At 32.4% G+C, this 18,098-nt stretch overlaps 2 protein-coding genes across 2 annotated transcripts; both read right to left on the bottom strand.

The window, feature by feature from the left end:
• Positions 1 to 1,824: 1,824 nt before the first annotated feature.
• LOC134718201 (uncharacterized) lies at positions 1,825 to 2,451 on the bottom strand. The gene has a single exon (XM_063580693.1). It carries the CDS (start codon positions 2,449 to 2,451, stop codon positions 1,825 to 1,827), a length of 627 nt encoding a protein of 208 aa, XP_063436763.1.
• A 5,819-nt stretch (positions 2,452 to 8,270) lies between these two features.
• LOC134719063 (signal recognition particle 19 kDa protein-like) lies at positions 8,271 to 14,483 on the bottom strand. The gene is made up of 5 exons (XM_063582005.1): positions 14,338 to 14,483; positions 13,042 to 13,117; positions 11,475 to 11,546; positions 10,536 to 10,647; positions 8,271 to 9,633 (listed from the first exon to the last, which is right to left on the bottom strand). Exons 1-5 carry the CDS (start codon positions 14,409 to 14,411, stop codon positions 9,491 to 9,493), a joined length of 477 nt encoding a protein of 158 aa, XP_063438075.1. The 5' UTR covers positions 14,412 to 14,483; the 3' UTR covers positions 8,271 to 9,490.
• Positions 14,484 to 18,098: the final 3,615 nt, after the last annotated feature.

Below are 18,098 nucleotides of genomic sequence, written 5' to 3'. Positions count from 1 at the left end.
AGTTTTGAAATGGCACTTGTCATCTCATTGGAGCAGGGTTTCAATTTGAATTTCTCGTCATCAAATGAAATATTTGCCACGATACATTAAGCATCAAACAATCAATCAATCAATTTGGTTTTGTTTATTACATATTTTGAATGATACTTTTAATAACTCATCCTCGACCTAGTATTTCTAGCATTTATAAGATTTCTAATGTATCTGTTTATTTCTTGTATTTTTGGACTGTTCCATACGCCGTTTCTTGATTTCGGTTTCGATTTATCAAAACTTGAAACACAAAATGAAGGTAATTAGATATAAGAAGATGTGGTATGAGTGCCTATGAGACTACTCTCCTTCCAAGTTACAATATGAAAAAGTTAACCATTATAGGTCAAAGTATGGTATTCAACACAAAGCCTTTGCTCACACCGAACAGTTAGCTATTAAAGGGCCCCCAAAATGACTTGACTATAATATGTAAAACCATTGAAACAGGAAAACCAACAGTCTAATATATATAAAAAAAACGAGAATTGAAAAACACTTATGAAAACATCAACAAACGACAACCACTGAAAATCAGGTTTCTGACTTAGGACAGGTGTAGACAAATGCGGTGGGTTTAAACGTTTTAAAAGGTACAGACATTCACCCTTACCTGAAACAATAGTGCATCATCACAACATAGAAGGACTGTATTAAGAATTATTTGCAATATCATGGTCAGGGGGAAACAATTCGGTCAAATGACGTATAAGTTGATCAAACTTAGCAAGATAAGTATATATCTCGGTTAAATATGTCTAATACTAATTAACTGAAAGGGTAATATATGTACTGATTTTTGTCATTCTCGAACACTTGAGACTGGGAAAAGTATAATCACGTGACGTGTATATCAGAAGATCAACTACTTTAATTAGGTATACATTTTTTACAAGTATGTGGTCCGTCATAGCGCCGAGGTTTTAAATAGCTAAACATAACCTAACTCTAACAACCCTGTAGGTAGTATTTCGATTAGGGGGTTATATTGGATGATTGTCATGACGCTCGGACTCTTTATTTAGGTAAACTTCAGTACGAATCTCGACTTAAGGTCAAGAAACAGTACATGGGCTATATCACAGCCTTTTTTAAAACTATTATATGTTGTTGATGCATACATTTTATCTTATTAAAAGAAAAATTTATATAGCAACAACAGAAATAACTTAGATTTGGTGATTTTCAGACAAATTTAAAAAGAATGTCAGCGATTCTGTGTACTTTCTTCACAAATGTTCATCTATTTTAAAATGATTCAATCAGTAATATTCACGATAATGAAAGATATAAATGCTTTATTTTTTTTCGTTAAAAGTTCAAGCAAAGGTTGAACATGTACATTTGTACATGTTACGATGTATGCAAAATTTTGGAAAAATCTGTATCATACTAGTAGCCCATTTACTGTTTCGTGAACATAAATGATAGTATTTTCAGAGGGGGTTTCGTCCAAACCTCTTACTGCTAGCTTTGTTCCAGTATATGACATTTGAAGGAGTATATATTTGCATGGAGAATGATGCATGCTTTAACAGATAATTTAGAGGTTGGCATATTGTATTAAACACCTTTTTATTGTTAAAGACCATATATTTTTCAATATTTTTGTCGTTCCGTTGCGGTCTCATAGACGTATCATGACCCCACTATTCTTCTTTAGTAAACTCTGATAAATTCATTCACAGATTTTCCTAAATCATGATGATTTGAAAAGTTCCATTTATGATATACTATAGATCACTATAGTCAACTTGTCTATTACTTAATTTGTTTACATTAACATTTACTCTATTTGTTTACATTAACATCTACTCTATTTGGTCTCATCCCTCCGAAGTTTAAATTAACATCTACTCTATTTGGTCTCATCCCTCCGAAGTTTACATTAACATCTACTCTATTTGGTCTCATCCCTCCGAAGTTTAAATTAACATCTACTCTATTTGGTCTCATCCCTCCGAAGTTTACATTAACATCTACTCTATTTGGTCTCATCCCTCCGAAGTTTACATTAACATCTACTCTATTTGGTCTCATCCCTCCGAAGTTTAAATTAACATCTACTCTATTTGGTCTCATCCCTCCGAAGTTTACATTAACATCTACTCTATTTGGTCTCATCCCTCCGAAGTTTACATTAACATCTACTCTATTTGGTCTCATCCCTCCGAAGTTTAAATTAACATCTACTCTATTTGGTCTCATCCCTCCGAAGTTTACATTAACATCTACTCTATTTGGTCTCATCACTCCGAAGTTTACATTAACATCTACTCTATTTGGTCTCATCCCTCCGAAGTTTACATTAACATCTACTCTATTTGGTCTCATCCCTCCGAAGTTTAAATTAACATCTACTCTATTTGGTCTCATCCCTCCGAAGTTTAAATTAACATCTACTCTATTTGGTCTCATCCCTCCGAAGTTTCAATCGATAATCCTCGGATGAACCCGCTACTTTTCCTTTTATGGAGACGAACTAGTTTAGACGAGTGTCTGAAGTATATAATATCTCTCCCACAACTTCGTACTATTAAACGTTAATTTACCTATGTGTTATCATGTCAAAATCAACTGGTTTGACCCGCAAACAAATATAAATCATGGTTACCCGATTATGGCTGGAATTTAGAACAGCATTTGTCTGAATCATGATCTCTTTAATGTTATGTAAAATTGAAGAAACGTGTAGCTGTCATTATCCCATTAAGATCAAAATGTTAACATTGTTTGACTGTGAATAGAGAGACGTGGACAGACAATATAGTTATAATGAAAACAACAATTGAACTGGGTATTAAATTAATGATTTCGTCATACATCTAACAAACGAGGATAATAAGAAGTTTTGTATGACATTCGTAGTTTTGCTAAATTCAACAAACAACTTTTGATCCTAAAAGACCAAGCTCTATGTATTTCCCCCTCTTACTGTATATATCTCATAAGAACATGTCAGTACAACTTTTGATCCTAAAAGACCAAGCTCTATGTATTTTCCCCTCTGACTGTATATATCTCATAAGAACATGTCAGTACAACTTTTGATCCTAAAAGACCAAGCTCTATGTATTTTCCCCTCTGACTGTATATATCTCATAAGAACATGTCAGTACAACTTTTGATCCTAAAAGACCAAGCTCTATGTATTTTCCCCTCGAACTGTATATATCTCATAAGAACATGTCAGTACAACTTTTGATCCTAAAAGACCAAGCTCTATGTATTTTCCCCTCTGACTGTATATATCTCATAAGAACATGTCAGTACAACTTTTGATACTAAAAGACCAAGCTCTATGTATTTCCCCTCTTACTGTATATATCTCATAAGAACATGTCAGTACAACTTTTGATCCTAAAAGACCAAGCTCTGTGTATTTTCCCCTCTGACTGTATATATCTCATAAGAACATGTCAGTACAACTTTTGATCCTAAAAGACCAAGCTCTATGTATTTTCCCCTCTGACTGTATATATCTCATAAGAACATGTCAGTACAACTTTTGATCCTAAAAGACCAAGCTCTTTGTATTTTCCCCTCTGACTGTATATATCTCATAAGAACATGTCAGTACAACTTTTGATCCTAAAAGACCAAGCTCTATGTATTTTCCCCTCTGACTGTATATATCTCATAAGAACATGTCAGTACAACTTTTGATCCTAAAAGACCAAGCTCTATGTATTTTCCCCTCTGACTGTATATATCTCATAAGAACATGTCAGTACAACTTTTGATCCTAAAAGACCAAGCTCTATGTATTTTCCCCTCTGACTGTATATATCTCACAAGAACATGTCAGTACAACTTTTGATCCTAAAAGACCAAGCTCTATGTATTTTCCCCTCGAACTGTATATATCTCATAAGAACATGTCAGTACAACTTTTGATCCTAAAAGACCAAGCTCTATGTATTTTCCCCTCTGACTGTATATATCTCATAAGAACATGTCAGTACAACTTTTGATCCTAAAAGACCAAGCTCTATGTATTTCCCCTCTGACTGTATATATCTCATAAGAACATGTCAGTACAACTTTTGATCCTAAAAGACCAAGCTCTGTGTATTTTCCCCTCTGACTGTATATATCTCATAAGAACATGTCAGTACAACTTTTGATCCTAAAAGACCAAGCTCTGTGTATTTTCCCCTCTGACTGTATATATCTCATAAGAACATGTCAGTACAACTTTTGATCCTAAAAGACCAAGCTCTGTGTATTTTCCCCTCTGACTGTATATATCTCATAAGAACATGTCAGTACAACTTTTGATACTAAAAGACCAAGCTCTATGTATTTCCCCTCTTACTGTATATATCTCATAAGAACATGTCAGTACAACTTTTGATCCTAAAAGACCAAGCTCTATGTATTTTCCCCTCTGACTGTATATATCTCATTAGAACATGTCAGTATGTTATATTTATGAATCTAGAGCAGATATTAACATCTACTCTATTTGTTTACATTAACATCTACTCTATTTGTTTACATTAACATCTACTCTATTTGGTCTCATCCCTCCGAAGTTTCAATCGATAATCCTCGGGTGAACCCGCTACTTTCACTTTTATTGAGACGAACTAGTTTAGACGAGTGTCTGAAGTATATAATATCTCTCCCACAACTTCGTACTATTTAACGTTAATCTACCTATGTGTTATCATGTCAAAATCAACTGGTTTGACCCGCAAACAAATATAAATCATGGTTACCCGATTATGGCTGGAATTTAGAACAGCACTTGTCTGAATCATGATCTCTTTAATGTTATGTAAAATTGAAGAAACGTGTAGCTGTCATCGTAAGATCAAAATGTAAACATTTTTTTAACTGTGAATAGAGAGACGTGAACAGACAATATAGTTATAATGAAAACAACAATTGAACTGGGTATTAAATAAATGATTTCGTCAAACATCTAACAAACGAGGATTAAGAAGTTTTGTATGATATTCGTAGTTTTGTATGATATTCGTAGTTTTGCTAAATTCAACAAACAACTTTTGATCCTAAAGGACCAAGCTCTATGTATTTCCCCTTCTGACTGTATATATCTCATGTGGAGCAGGATCTGCTTACCCTTCCGGAGCACCTGAGATCACCCCTAGTTTTTGGTGGGGTTCGTGTTGTTTATTCTTTAGTTTTCTATGTTGTGTCATGTGTACTATTGTTTTTCTGTTTGTCTTTTTCATTTTTAGCCATGGCGATGTCAGTTTGTTTTAGATTTATGAGTTTGACTGTCCCTTTGGTATCTTTCGTCCCTCTTTCATAAGAACATGTCAGTATGTTATATTTATGAATCTAGAACAGATAAGTTTAGAACAAATCTAATAGAAAAATATAACGATCTGAGATAAAGACCAACTCTTTTGTAATTACGGCAAATTCAAAAACAATTGAAAAAGAAATTAACAGGACTGTTTTAAAAACTTTAAAGATGGTACCAGGAATAGATTGAGAGGTTATTTGTATATGGAACCATACAACTCCGATGTAGATACAATCTTTTTGTGAAGCAATTTAAACAAGAGTGCACAAGCTGAAATGTCTCGCCTTCTTTACTAAACATTGATATTTTGTAGATTGAGTGAGTCCTAATTATAAAGCTTTATTACAACTGTCACATAAACTTATCTACGGAAACTAAATATGGACCAATGAACCATATAAAAATAAGGTCAAGGTCAGATGGACAATGCCAGAAAGACATGTACAGCTAACAATTCTTCCATACAACAAATATAGTTGACCTATTGCTTATAGATTAAGAAAAAACAGACCAAAACACAAAAACTTAACACTGAGCAATATGAGCAATGAACCGTGAAAAGAAGATCATGGTCAAATAAAATGTGCGCAACTGACAATTAGATCATAAAATATTTCCATACACCAAATATAGTTGAGCTATTGCAAATAGAATTAGAAAAAAAGACCAAAACTAAAAAACTTAACTTTGACAATTGAACCATGAAAATGAGGTCAAGGTCAGATGACACCTGCCAGCTAGACATGTACACCTTACAATCATTCCATACACCAAATATAGTAGACCTATTGCATACAGTATAAGCAAAACAAACCAAAACACAAAAACTTAACTATAACCACTGAACCGTGAAAATGAGGTCAAGGTCAGATGACACCTGCTAGTTGGACATGTAGACCTTACTATCATTCCATACACCAAATATAGTAGACCTATTGCATACAGTATAAGAAAAACAGACCAAAACACAAAAACTAGACCTATTGCTTATAGTATCTGAGTTATGGACCTTAACCTTGTTCACTGATCCGTGAAATGAGGTAGAGGTCAATTGAAAACTGTCTGATGGGCATAAGAACCTTGCAAGGTATGCACATACCAAATATAGTTATCCTATTACTACTAATAAGAAAGAATTAAACATTACAAAAAAAATTAACTTTTTTTTCAAGTAGTCAATGAACCATGAAAATGAGATCAAGGACATTGGCCATGTGACTGATGGAAACTTCGTAACATGAGGCATCCATATACAAAGTATGAAGTATTTATAACCAATTATCATTGTTTGGACAGTTTTAAATCCAGAACTATACTTCAGCCCAATATTTTTTTTTATTTATTATATATACTTTTTTTATATTTTTCTTCAAAATGATAAATGCATAGACGTAGGCTTGACATCTTTTGCAATATCCAGAATCAGCACCTGAATTCCCATGCACTTTATACATGTTATAGGTTATGAATGTGTAATGTCTTTTAATAATTTATTTTCAAGCACTATTACATCAAGAACTGTTAATTGTATAATTCAGGGACAGGGCTGGGCTTCCACCAATGTTCAGTAAATGTTGCAATTTGTATTCTTTTTATTTCATCTGGTTTCATGATTCTAAATCTTGTAGAATATCTATCAAATTGTATACAGAAATTAAAAGATGATTAGATCCCATTATAAGAAATAAACATTAAAGGCTTTTCCTGATGAAAACTGTTAATGAATTTGAAAATTACAACATATTTTTTTAATTCAGTCACTATACCATGTCTCAGGGAAAAAAGTATATCACAAAAATGCTGAACTTAGAGGAAAATCAATTCAGAAAGTCCATAATCATATGGCAAAATCAAATAACAAAACGTATCAAAAACTAACGAACAAGAACTGTCATATTCCTGACTTGGTACAGGCATTTTCAAATGTAAAAAATGAAGGATTAAACCTGGTTTTATAGCGCTAAGAACTGTCATATTCCTGACTTGGTACAGGCATTTTCAAATGTAGAAATGGTGGATTAAACCTGGTTGTATAGCGCTAACCCTCTCTCTTTAATGACAGTCTCATCAAATTCTGTTTTATTTACATTGATGCGTTAAATAAACAGACACAATAAATAAAATAGTCAAAATATGGGTACGTCAGTCATCATCGTATAACAATTTTAAAAGGAACAATTATAAAAGGACAAGGACCTCAACATAGTTGACAAACTGACATATACTGATTTAAAGGACACAAATTCATACCAATTTCTTTGATGTATCATACGTAGATCCTATCAAAACTAACATAAGCAGAAAACTTAACCTTGAAAATAATAATTCAGTCACTGGACCCTGACCTAGGGGACAGGGCCTCAAAATAGTCATCAATCTGATATGTATTGATGGTAATGCAACTTGATATCAATTATAAATAATCTATCACAAGTAGTTTCTGTCAAACTAACTTAAGCAGAAAACTTAAAAATTGATCATGGCCGTCACATAAAAAGCAATCCCTATGTCTCACTTTTCCAGAATTTTGTCACAGGTGAGACAAAAACAATACATAATTTTAATGTGTTGTAATAAATACATGTTTTGTATGTTTCTATTTCATACAGTTTATTTTTTCTTAATTCACTACATCTCCTTTATATTAAGTTTCTTTCATCTAGTAATCGTCATCCATCAAAAAAACTTTTATTTATTTTATTTATCAAAATCTAAGAAAATTTTATCTATAGTTTCAATAACATAAATATACACTTGAAAGCTCAAGAAGATGTTGTCATTTTGAACTATCTGAGTAGAGAGAGGACCAAATTCCTAATTGATACTTTCTGCCAACCCTTTGGAGTTGACTTTTCTGATCTTTTCTTAGATAAACAGTCTCTCATGAGACAACAGCTTGGAAAGTTATTTTTACGAAATGTTAATGTTAATTTTGCAAATGGCAAGTGAAATGACATTATCCAAATGAGTTGTTATGTATGTATCACAGGGTTCACCAGATATCAATAATTCATGATAATATAAAGCTTATAATTTAAAACCAGATGCTCCGCAGGGCGCAGCTTTATATGACCGCAGAGGTTGAACCCTGAACGGTTGGGGCAAGTATGGATTCAGCTCTAAATTTGGATTGTGATTAAATAGTTGACACAGCATAGGTTTCTGACACAGAATGAATGTGGTCTAATGAACTTTAAAATTTTTTTTTGCCTTTGAGCAATTCACTATGCTGTTGAATATTAATCCTCTCCAAAAAATGTTTGAAGAAATTTTCTTTTTATTTATGAAATCTGAAATGAGAAAAATTGACACCCCCCCCCCTTCTAATTTGTTTTCACATCCCCCTTTCCCTTATTCCAAAACTGATCTCAATTCAAATTTCTAATGGAGTTTGCAACAAATCAATCCCAACCTTCCTTTTGTGGTCATAAACCTTGTGTTTTAAATTTCATTGATTTCTATTAACTTATACTTAAGTTATTGTGCAAAAACCAAGAATAATGCTTATTTGGGCCCTTTTTGGCCCCTAATTCCTAAACAGTTAGAACCAAAACTCCCAAAATCAATCCCAACCTGCCTTTTGTGGTCATAAACCGTGTGTCAAAATGTCATAGATTTCTATTTACTTGAACTAAAGTTATAGTGCGAAAACCAAGAAAATGCTTATTTGGGCCCTTTTTGGCCCCTAATTCCTAAACTGTTGGGACCAAAACTTACAAAATCAATCCCAACCTTCCTTTTATGGTCATAAACCTTGTGTTTAAATTTCATATATTTCTATTTACTTAAACTAAAGCTATAGTGCGGAAACCAAAAGTATTCGGACAATGACGATGACGACACCAACATGATACCAATATACGACCAAAAAATTAAAGTTTTTGCGGTCACATAAAAATTAAAATACATACACTATTTATGTTTTTATGTTTTGATTATTATTACAGAAACATTTCAAAGATTCTAATTTTAAAGTCAGTTTTGTTTTCATATATCATTCTTTATTTAGTTATCAAAATACATGGGTTGAGGAGTACCATCATTAAAGTACCTGTGGTGATCCCCTTATTAGTAAAAACAATCTATCATTTAATGAAATTACAAATGAAACTTTCATATCACAAGCATTACAGGGTTGTCTCCCATCCTTTCACACAAGAATTATCTCTCTTTAGTCTATTTTCCTTTCCTGCCTTTCTTTTTCTGTCCTCCCTTTGATGCCTGTTGTGTTTGAGCTGGTTGCTGTGATGACTGGTTCCCTGCTATTCTGGTTTTAAGTTTGGGTATTGTTTCAGCAATGAATGTCAGTACAGAATCACCTGAAAAAAACAACATTTTAAAACATCCATATTTCAACATTATTCAAAATGTTTTATGCAAATTCATATAAAACTAAAGTTTGCATTCATATTTCTTTGTTTGATTATAAATAGATATTGATTTGATTTCTTTAATTTCTAGGTCATTTTTCTGTCTTAACTTTGTCCCTTATTCTCCAATCTTTATTTTTTTCCATTATTTTCTCTTCTGTAAATTCTTTCAATAAACTTGCCATATATGTAGATACAAATTTTGGAGAAATCAAGCATATTTCACATTAATGCATTTTACAAAAATGTGCATTTAACTCATCTATTTTATATACGATAATATGAATCTATGAATTTCTAAATAACCACATCACACAAAACATATTTAGGAATCTTGCAGTGTCACCTACATGTATTTAGGGCATTTTTATATTATAACAATTTGATATTCTTTTAAATAAACAGACTTAATTAACCTTCACAAACAGAGATATTTATTTTGGTGATTTGGTGATTTGTATTAATTGTTTTTGTGCAGCTGTCCCTAGATCGGGAACACATGTTTGACATTTTTACATTCTTTATGTGCCTGCCCTAAGTCAGGTTTGGATGTGGTTTGGTGTTTGTCATTTGTTCATGCATATATGTCTGTCATATTTGTTTTTTTCATAAATTGTTTTGTTATAAATTATATTGCAAATTTTCTCTTATGAGTTGTTTAATTTTACATAATTATGTTGGGACCTTTTATAGCTAACTATACAGTATGTTTGATGGTGGCCTATGATAGCTTAAATCAACTTTATTTGACCTGAAGTGGATAGTTGTTTCATTTGAAATCAAACCATATCTTTTTTTATAACTTTAGATTCATCAACTAGCATCGATGGTTTCGGCTATTTATAACTTACGATCAGGAAACTTTTCACTGAATGGCTCTCCATCTTCTGTTTTTAGCATTACCCTAACTCTTCCTCGACATTTAGGATCTCTATGGTCCAGTTCCCTGGGATAGACCTTATTCTGAAATTATATGAAGGTTTTACTACAATAAACTTAACTTTCATTCTGAATAACCAATGTAACAAAAAATTATAATGATATATTGATATACATGTCAAAGTGCAAATGTAGATATGTCTATATGAGAAACAGATCTAATAAGGAAAACTGGACATTGTCCAATTGACCAAGAAAATGGGGTAAATATAAAAAAGAAGATGTGGTATGACTGCCAATGAGACAACTCTCCACAAGAGACCAAATGACACAGAAATTATCAAGTTCAATTATAAGTCATAGACCATACAAGACAGACATGTACCTTTACAATCATTGCATGCACCAAATAAAGTTGACCTACCCAGTATCATATTATAAATTGTGACTTGGAAGGAGAGTCTTCTCATTGGCACGCATACCACATCTTCTAATATCTATCAATCGCTTATAGTCTCTTATAAATTGACAAAACCATAAACTAAACTGAAGACGGAAGTATAGAGGGAGGGTTGAGATCTCAAAAAAATATGTTTAGCCTTATTTTTTTATCTGTCTCAAGTCAGGAGCCTCTGGCCATTGTTAGTATTATTTTTTATTTTGTTCATTCATATATTTCAGAGGTTAATATGACGTCCATTATTACTGAACTAGAACACATTTATGTTTAGGGGGCAGCTGAAGCACTCCTTTGGGTGTAGGATTTTCTCGCTGTGTTGATGACCAATTAGAGGCCTCCAGCTGTTTTCTGCTCTTTGATCGGGTTGTTGGCTCTTTGGCATATTCCCCATTTCACTTCTCAATTTTATTGATCAATAAATAATTTACTAATAGAAATCAATTATACTTACTTCAATACCTATATGTAATCCAGACTGTATCAACACATCTTTAATTTCTTGACATGTTGGGTTCTCTACACACTGTTAAATGGAAATAAACAAATACATAATTTTGTACATTTTGTGTAAGAAGTTTTCTTTTCTCAATAACAACAAAACTGCAATACACTTGAACATGTTGAATGATTACTAAAAACTTACAAAACATACTGAATATATGGATTTAATAATGTCTTTCCATAAATAAATAAATAGTATAGGTTATTCTTGCCACAATCCACAAACTAACATTTAAATTTTTTATGTGTATATAAATAAGAAGATGTGGTATGAGTGCCAATGAGAAAACCATCCAATGTATAAAGACTAAACAATTATCGGTCAAAGTGAAGTTCAGCCTTCAACACAGAGCCTTAGATCACACCAGAACTATAAAGCTATTAAATGGCCCAAAATGAATAGTGCCAAAATTAAACCATACAAACTGGAAAACCAAAAGTCAACTGATAAATCTATATATGAAAAAATGTTAACGGTGAGACCGTGAGATATGTCTTGCCTTTTCGTAATTTTGATAATGCAAATGTTGAAATTAAAAAGGCAATACTTTAATAATATGTAAACTATGAAAATATTTTAAGTCAATGAACCTTTAACATGTAAGTTATGCATGAATTACAGAATATTCAAAGTCCATGAACCATGACTGAAAGTTCATGGCTAAACAATCTCCATGGAAAAAATAGTTTTCATACTTGTATATGCCAATAAATTTGCATACAAAGTATCATTGACTTAACATTAGCAATTTATTTTAAATTTATCTAATCACAAACTATTCATTTAAACTAAGACAATGTATTAAAGTCGACAATGTCTTATTTCAAAAAGTCCGGTGACTGGGGAGGGGCCAAAAATTCTCCATGGAACTGAGAGGTGCTAATCCTTGTACAACTGCATACAAATTATCATTGGCCTTTCACTTCCCCTTGAATAGACCACAAAAAAAGTTTCAAAGTCAAAAGACTGGCATGACTGAGAAGGGCAGGGCCAAATAATCTCTTACCTGCCAACTTTTGAAAATCTCCATGTGGGGTTTAGTGTGTGACTACAATCTTCGTAGAAATAAGATGCTAATTCAGTCACCTACCAAATATCATAGACTTACTGCAAGCTGTTCACCATACACTACACAAAAAATGCAAGACCTAATCACAAACAGATTAAAATGTCACCAACACCATCATGAGATGAGATAAAAACGAGAAGCAAGAAACAACTATGAACCACATCAACCAGTCAAACAACAACCACTGAACAACTTTTCCCCAAATCTCCTCAATACAACATGTACAACGTAGCAAATTAATTAATATTGGCCAATCCAAGAAAAATAAAAATGTTGACATGTTTGATGGACTGATTAGATGTGACTTCTCCTTGTCTAGCTGCACATACACTTCTACCGGACATTTAGAAGTGTGGTAATGTTTTTATTCTATGAAATGATTCAGTTTGATTTTTCTAATATATATAGCATGACAAATATCTAGGCTATCCAGATTAGAGTACTCACTATTTGTTTTTGTAAGCGCCTTCCTTCTTTAAGTGATTTTTTACTGTTAATGTAAGCAGGATAAACACAGATCCATCTGAAAACACAGGTTATAATTAACATTCAAGGAAAACATAAAAATAAAATGTACATGTACATGTAAGTTGAATGCTTACACATTACCATAAAAATTTCGTAAAATTACATGTGATGCATCAACAGGACTTTTACATATGTATGCATGACTTTTGAACAGTAACCAGAGAGCTCGAGAATGATTTTAATGACAAATTCACCTGAGACCATTGCTTTAATAACAAATTAACAAGGCAAATAACCAAATAGATGATGTACATGTACTAAGGGAAACTAACACGAAATTTTGTGCTTATTCTACAAAGGTTTACATGTAAGGTAAAAAAATAGAGAACCATCATAAAAAAAGTTGTCTGTGTTTTGCTAATGACTATCATGACTATGGGAAATCTCATACACCTACATGTAATCACTATTTGATCCATTCCGGATAAGTTCTAAAATTACACAACTTTTTCGTCCAGTTGAAGCTATCTGGGACCCTGTTTAAACAGTGCACCATACATAATACTTTTTAATGAGACTTGTTTTAACTATTGTAAATACATGTAGTTCAAACAAACTTCAATTTTAATTTTCGAAAAAATGGATCATTAATTATCATGATTATAATCAAAGTTTACGTCAATACGAATGATCGCCTTCTAAAGGTTTTCCTCCCTGAGCTCACTTCTGTTTTTTGGAAGCCTGACCCATTCAGGAAGTTGTATAAATGACTGTTTTCCCCGGATTGGACTAAATAGTGATAAGGTGTATTGTTCATACATGTACACCAAATTTAAAAAAAAACATCAAATCACTGGTTGAATTTCAATTGTTAAAAACGTTTTGGTGTTCACTTTTTGAAATAATACCCAGAATGCATTAGATTCTAAAACAATGAATAGTTCCACAAATCAAGGACGTATGTTAGTTATACCTCCTTGCACAAATAAATTAAAACAAAACATAATGTATTGTTTTAATAAAATCAATAATTGTTAATGAACCCTTGTTCCTATGCATAGGCGTTCTTGTCCATACAACTTGGACATAACATGTATTATAGTTTCATATGCCCAACATTCACTTAAATCACCATATCATATGGCATATGGACACGTAGTTTGTACTGTAGAAATATTTGTCAGTACGTTTTGCTTATTTTCTGACTGATTATATGATTCAAAAAGAGTAAAATCGAATGAAACAGTGTCTGTTTATTATGCTATATGTATAAACCTTTCTCTGTCTGTGTGCTTAAAACCTGCACTTGGATTCCAAGGTCTAGCTTGAGCGGGTTGAGTCTGTGCCATGTTGACAAAATTTATATTCAATGTCAATTTTGTGCTTGGGATTAAAATTCATTTAGCTATCTTTTAAGCGTTTACATGACTATGTGTAATAAAAAAAGACATGACGGAAAGTGTTCCGTCTAATCGTTATGTTATAATTTGATATCACAAAATAGGTCTATTAATTCAATATACAATGGTCTAGACAATGGTCAACCATATAACGTAAATAAGTTATTAGAAAAAAAAAACTAATAACATGTTTGTTATTGTGGGCTAAAATATATAAAAAAATGATAAAATAATGTATGTTTCATGCTTCATGCAAAGTTGCAATATACATATTCTATAATATTCTATTCTATTCTTTTCTATACATCATTTGTTTTCAACGGTTAAAATGTTTACAAGTCAGTACGACGCAAGGAACATATACGATATCATCTGTGAAACGGTTATTCCCGGAAAACAGTCAACCAACTCGTGATGGGCATTGGCGTCTGTAAATTTACGAAGGGATGATTTCAACTTCACCGTTTTGGAACCGTCTTGGTTTAATACCTTCCTTGACACGGAGCAGCAATCAGGCCTCTATCACGGAATTAATGATAGGAATAACAAGCCCGGGAATATCAAATGGAAGATATATTATGGCAAGCCTGGTTGTGGAATGTTTTTCCTATTTATAAATATTAAAAAATCATATACAATAATATACAATCTAATTAAAAATAAAATGTTTTCCGTTTTCTATAATGTCATTTAAGGCATAATCTCTCACGCTCTCTAGAAATGTAATAGAATATGTCTTCCCTTTTCTATCTAGTTTATGGTGAGACACTAATTCTTAGTTTTAAATTTGTTATTAATTTAATAATCATTTCCTATAAGAATAAAAGTTTGATGTTCTTAAATAGTCTTCAAAACATAAATTTTGTTTAATGTTCTTAAATAAAGTCTAAGCAAGGACGTAACTGCATGTTAGTTATAGTTCTTGGCCAGTTTAGGCTTAGAGCTTGTTTTTACATAAACTTAAAATGAATTATTTATTTTTTGTCTGAACCGGAGACATATAATATTATGTATCTCTATCTGAACTGATCCGCAATAGAGTAACTACAAACCCATTTTCTTTCACGGCTGTGACCTACCGAATAAGACTATTTACCGGATTTGCCATTAATAACATAAGCAACACGACGGGTGCCACATGGGAGCAGGATCTGCTTACTCTTCCGGAGCACCTGATATCACTGCCCAGTTTTTTGGTGGGGTTCGTGTTATTTAGTCTTTAGTTTTCTATGTTGTGTCTTCTGTACTATTATTTGTCTGTTTGTCTTTTTCTTTTTTTAGCCAGACGTTAAATTTTGTCAGTTTATTTTCGCCGATCAATGTCTCATTTGTATATTTTGCCCCTGCTATAAATAGGGAAGCTAAGAAACAACTTTGTTGACAATTTGGAGTTAAAACTTTTATGTTAAAGATTTATTTGTTGAAAAAAAATTGATTTTTACCTCAAGCCACCACAAGTAAATAAATTGGGGTCCTACATCAAAAAGTCAGGGGACAGGGGACAATGGAACATTTACTGTAATTGATTGATTGTATATATATATATATATATAGGTACGTACATAATTATGTGAATTATGGTTATAGTGTACTTTTTTTTTTGTGTCACAAACTTATAATATTTAAAGTTTATATACGGCAATACATATTTGGATTTGAATTTGAATTTGAATTTGAATTTGATATAATTATTGTCTGTATGTTTACAAAACTTTTGAAAGATATAACAGTTTACCTATCATGCATAGAACATCTATGTTATCACAGAACAAATATCCATGTAATAACTTAAGGGTGTAATTTCAGCTTTCTCAACATAACTTCAAAGCTTTTGCTCAGACATATATCGATCATGTTTAATTGCAATTTTTAAATGTTAATTCATTCATTTTGTTAGAAATAATGACCAGAGCATGTAATGAGTTTCAACAACAGCAGCACTGCTTTATTTTAAGAGGTTTAATCACAGTTTAGCCAGCGCATTCATTAAATGTCGTGCATGGTACAATCAGTACATTTAATCTTTACAATTTTTTATTTACATCTTTGTCTGTTTTTATTTCCAGGAATAAGTACTTGATTTTGTTGTCCTGCAATTGTTTTTGATTTTTTTTTTGGTAATCTCTGTCCTGTCTTTTTGTTTTTCACTCTATTCGGTCATTTTTTTTTCATTGGTTTATTCTGACTTTGACAGGACTACATAAATTGCCTTTTTTGACCAGTTGCTCAGCCTTCCTATTTTTTTACTCAGACTCATAAATGATCATAAATGGAGGAGTTATGATACGAACCATTATATGGCCCCTTAGATTGAAGTAAAAGTAAAATTATTCTAGCCGATTTCCAAGATTATTTTTATTTCACTGTTAAATAAACAGGTTGATATCTAGACACTTTAGGGCAATAAGTTCACTTGTGATGTCACTTTGATGTCGTAAACATGTCGAACATGACATATTTGACATATAAAATGGCCACTTTGCGCAAATACATGATAAACAAGAATCTATGAACTGGAATTTCGATTTGAATAAAGCAATGTTTTGCAACACGTACATAAAATTGAGAATAGAAATGGGGAATGTGTCAAAGAGACAACAACCCGACCATAGAAAAAACAACAGCAGAAGGTCACCAACAGGTCTTCAATGTAGCGAGAAATTCCCGCATGCGGAGGCGTCCTTCAGCTGGCCCCTAAACAAATATATACTAGTTCAGTGATAATGAACGCCATACTAATTTCCAAATTGTACACAAGAAACTAAAATCAAAATAATACAAGACTAACAAAGGCCAGAGGCTCCTGACTTGGGACAGGCGCAAAAACGCGGCGGGGTTAAACATGTTTATGAGATCTCAACCCTCCCCTTTACCTCTAGCCAATGTAGAAAGTAAATGCATAACAATACGCACATTTAAAATTCAATTCAAGAGAAGTCCGAGTCTGATGTCAGAAGATGTAACCAAAGAAAATAAACAAAATACATAAATAACAACAGACTACTAGCAGTTAACTGACATGCCAGCTCCAGACTGTACATATATCATGTACATTATGACTGATATATTTGTCGCTGGACATGAAGCAGCTTCACCAATTAAAAGTTCTTATTGCATACCTTGTAAAATCTATTAACTGGATTTTTAGATTGACAAAAGCAATGTTTTGCAACACATAAATGTTACAATCTTTTGTATTATGATTGATATATTTGTCGCTGCACATGAAGCAATTAACTACATCAGATGACAATTCATCATAAATGTCTTGTGGAATAGATACATTTATTTAGAAATATACTGATACAAATATTAGCTATACATTTTTTTTTAAATAAGTACATGACAAAGAAGTATATAACAAGACTTAAATGCCGGATTTGAAGCATGTTAGCAGAGACATCAGCTTTTAGAAGGTCTTTTACTTCATTACAATTATAGTGTGATCACCTTTAATCTTTAACTTTTTAAAAGTATAGTAAGATCGATATCGTTGTCTAACTTACGGTCGATACTTTTATATATACATTGGCTAGAGGTATAGGGGGAGGGTTGAGATCTCACAAACATGTTTAACCCCTCCGCATTTTTGCGCCTGTCCCAAGTCAGGACCCTCAGGCCTTTGTTAGTCTTGTA

Source organism: Mytilus trossulus, chromosome 5, assembly GCF_036588685.1.
Source record: "Mytilus trossulus isolate FHL-02 chromosome 5, PNRI_Mtr1.1.1.hap1, whole genome shotgun sequence".
Lineage (NCBI taxonomy): Eukaryota > Metazoa > Mollusca > Bivalvia > Mytilida > Mytilidae > Mytilus > Mytilus trossulus.
This window is presented reverse-complemented; position numbering and strand designations above follow the sequence as displayed.

What these genes read in the sequence shown, in the direction of transcription:
- LOC134718201 (XM_063580693.1), bottom strand. Translation starts at nt 2,451, where the DNA reads ATGAGACCAAATAGAGTAGATGTTAATTTAAACTTCGGAGGGATGAGA.
- LOC134719063 (XM_063582005.1), bottom strand. Translation starts at nt 14,411, where the DNA reads ATGGCACAGACTCAACCCGCTCAAGCTAGACCTTGGAATCCAAGTGCA. An exon ending in AAGCACACAGACAGAGAAAG is followed by an intron (nt 13,118 to 14,337) that starts GTTTATACATAT and finishes CTGTGTTTTCAG; the next exon opens with ATGGATCTGTGTTTATCCTG. An exon ending in GGCGCTTACAAAAACAAATA is followed by an intron (nt 11,547 to 13,041) that starts GTGAGTACTCTA and finishes TCCATTTAACAG; the next exon opens with TGTGTAGAGAACCCAACATG.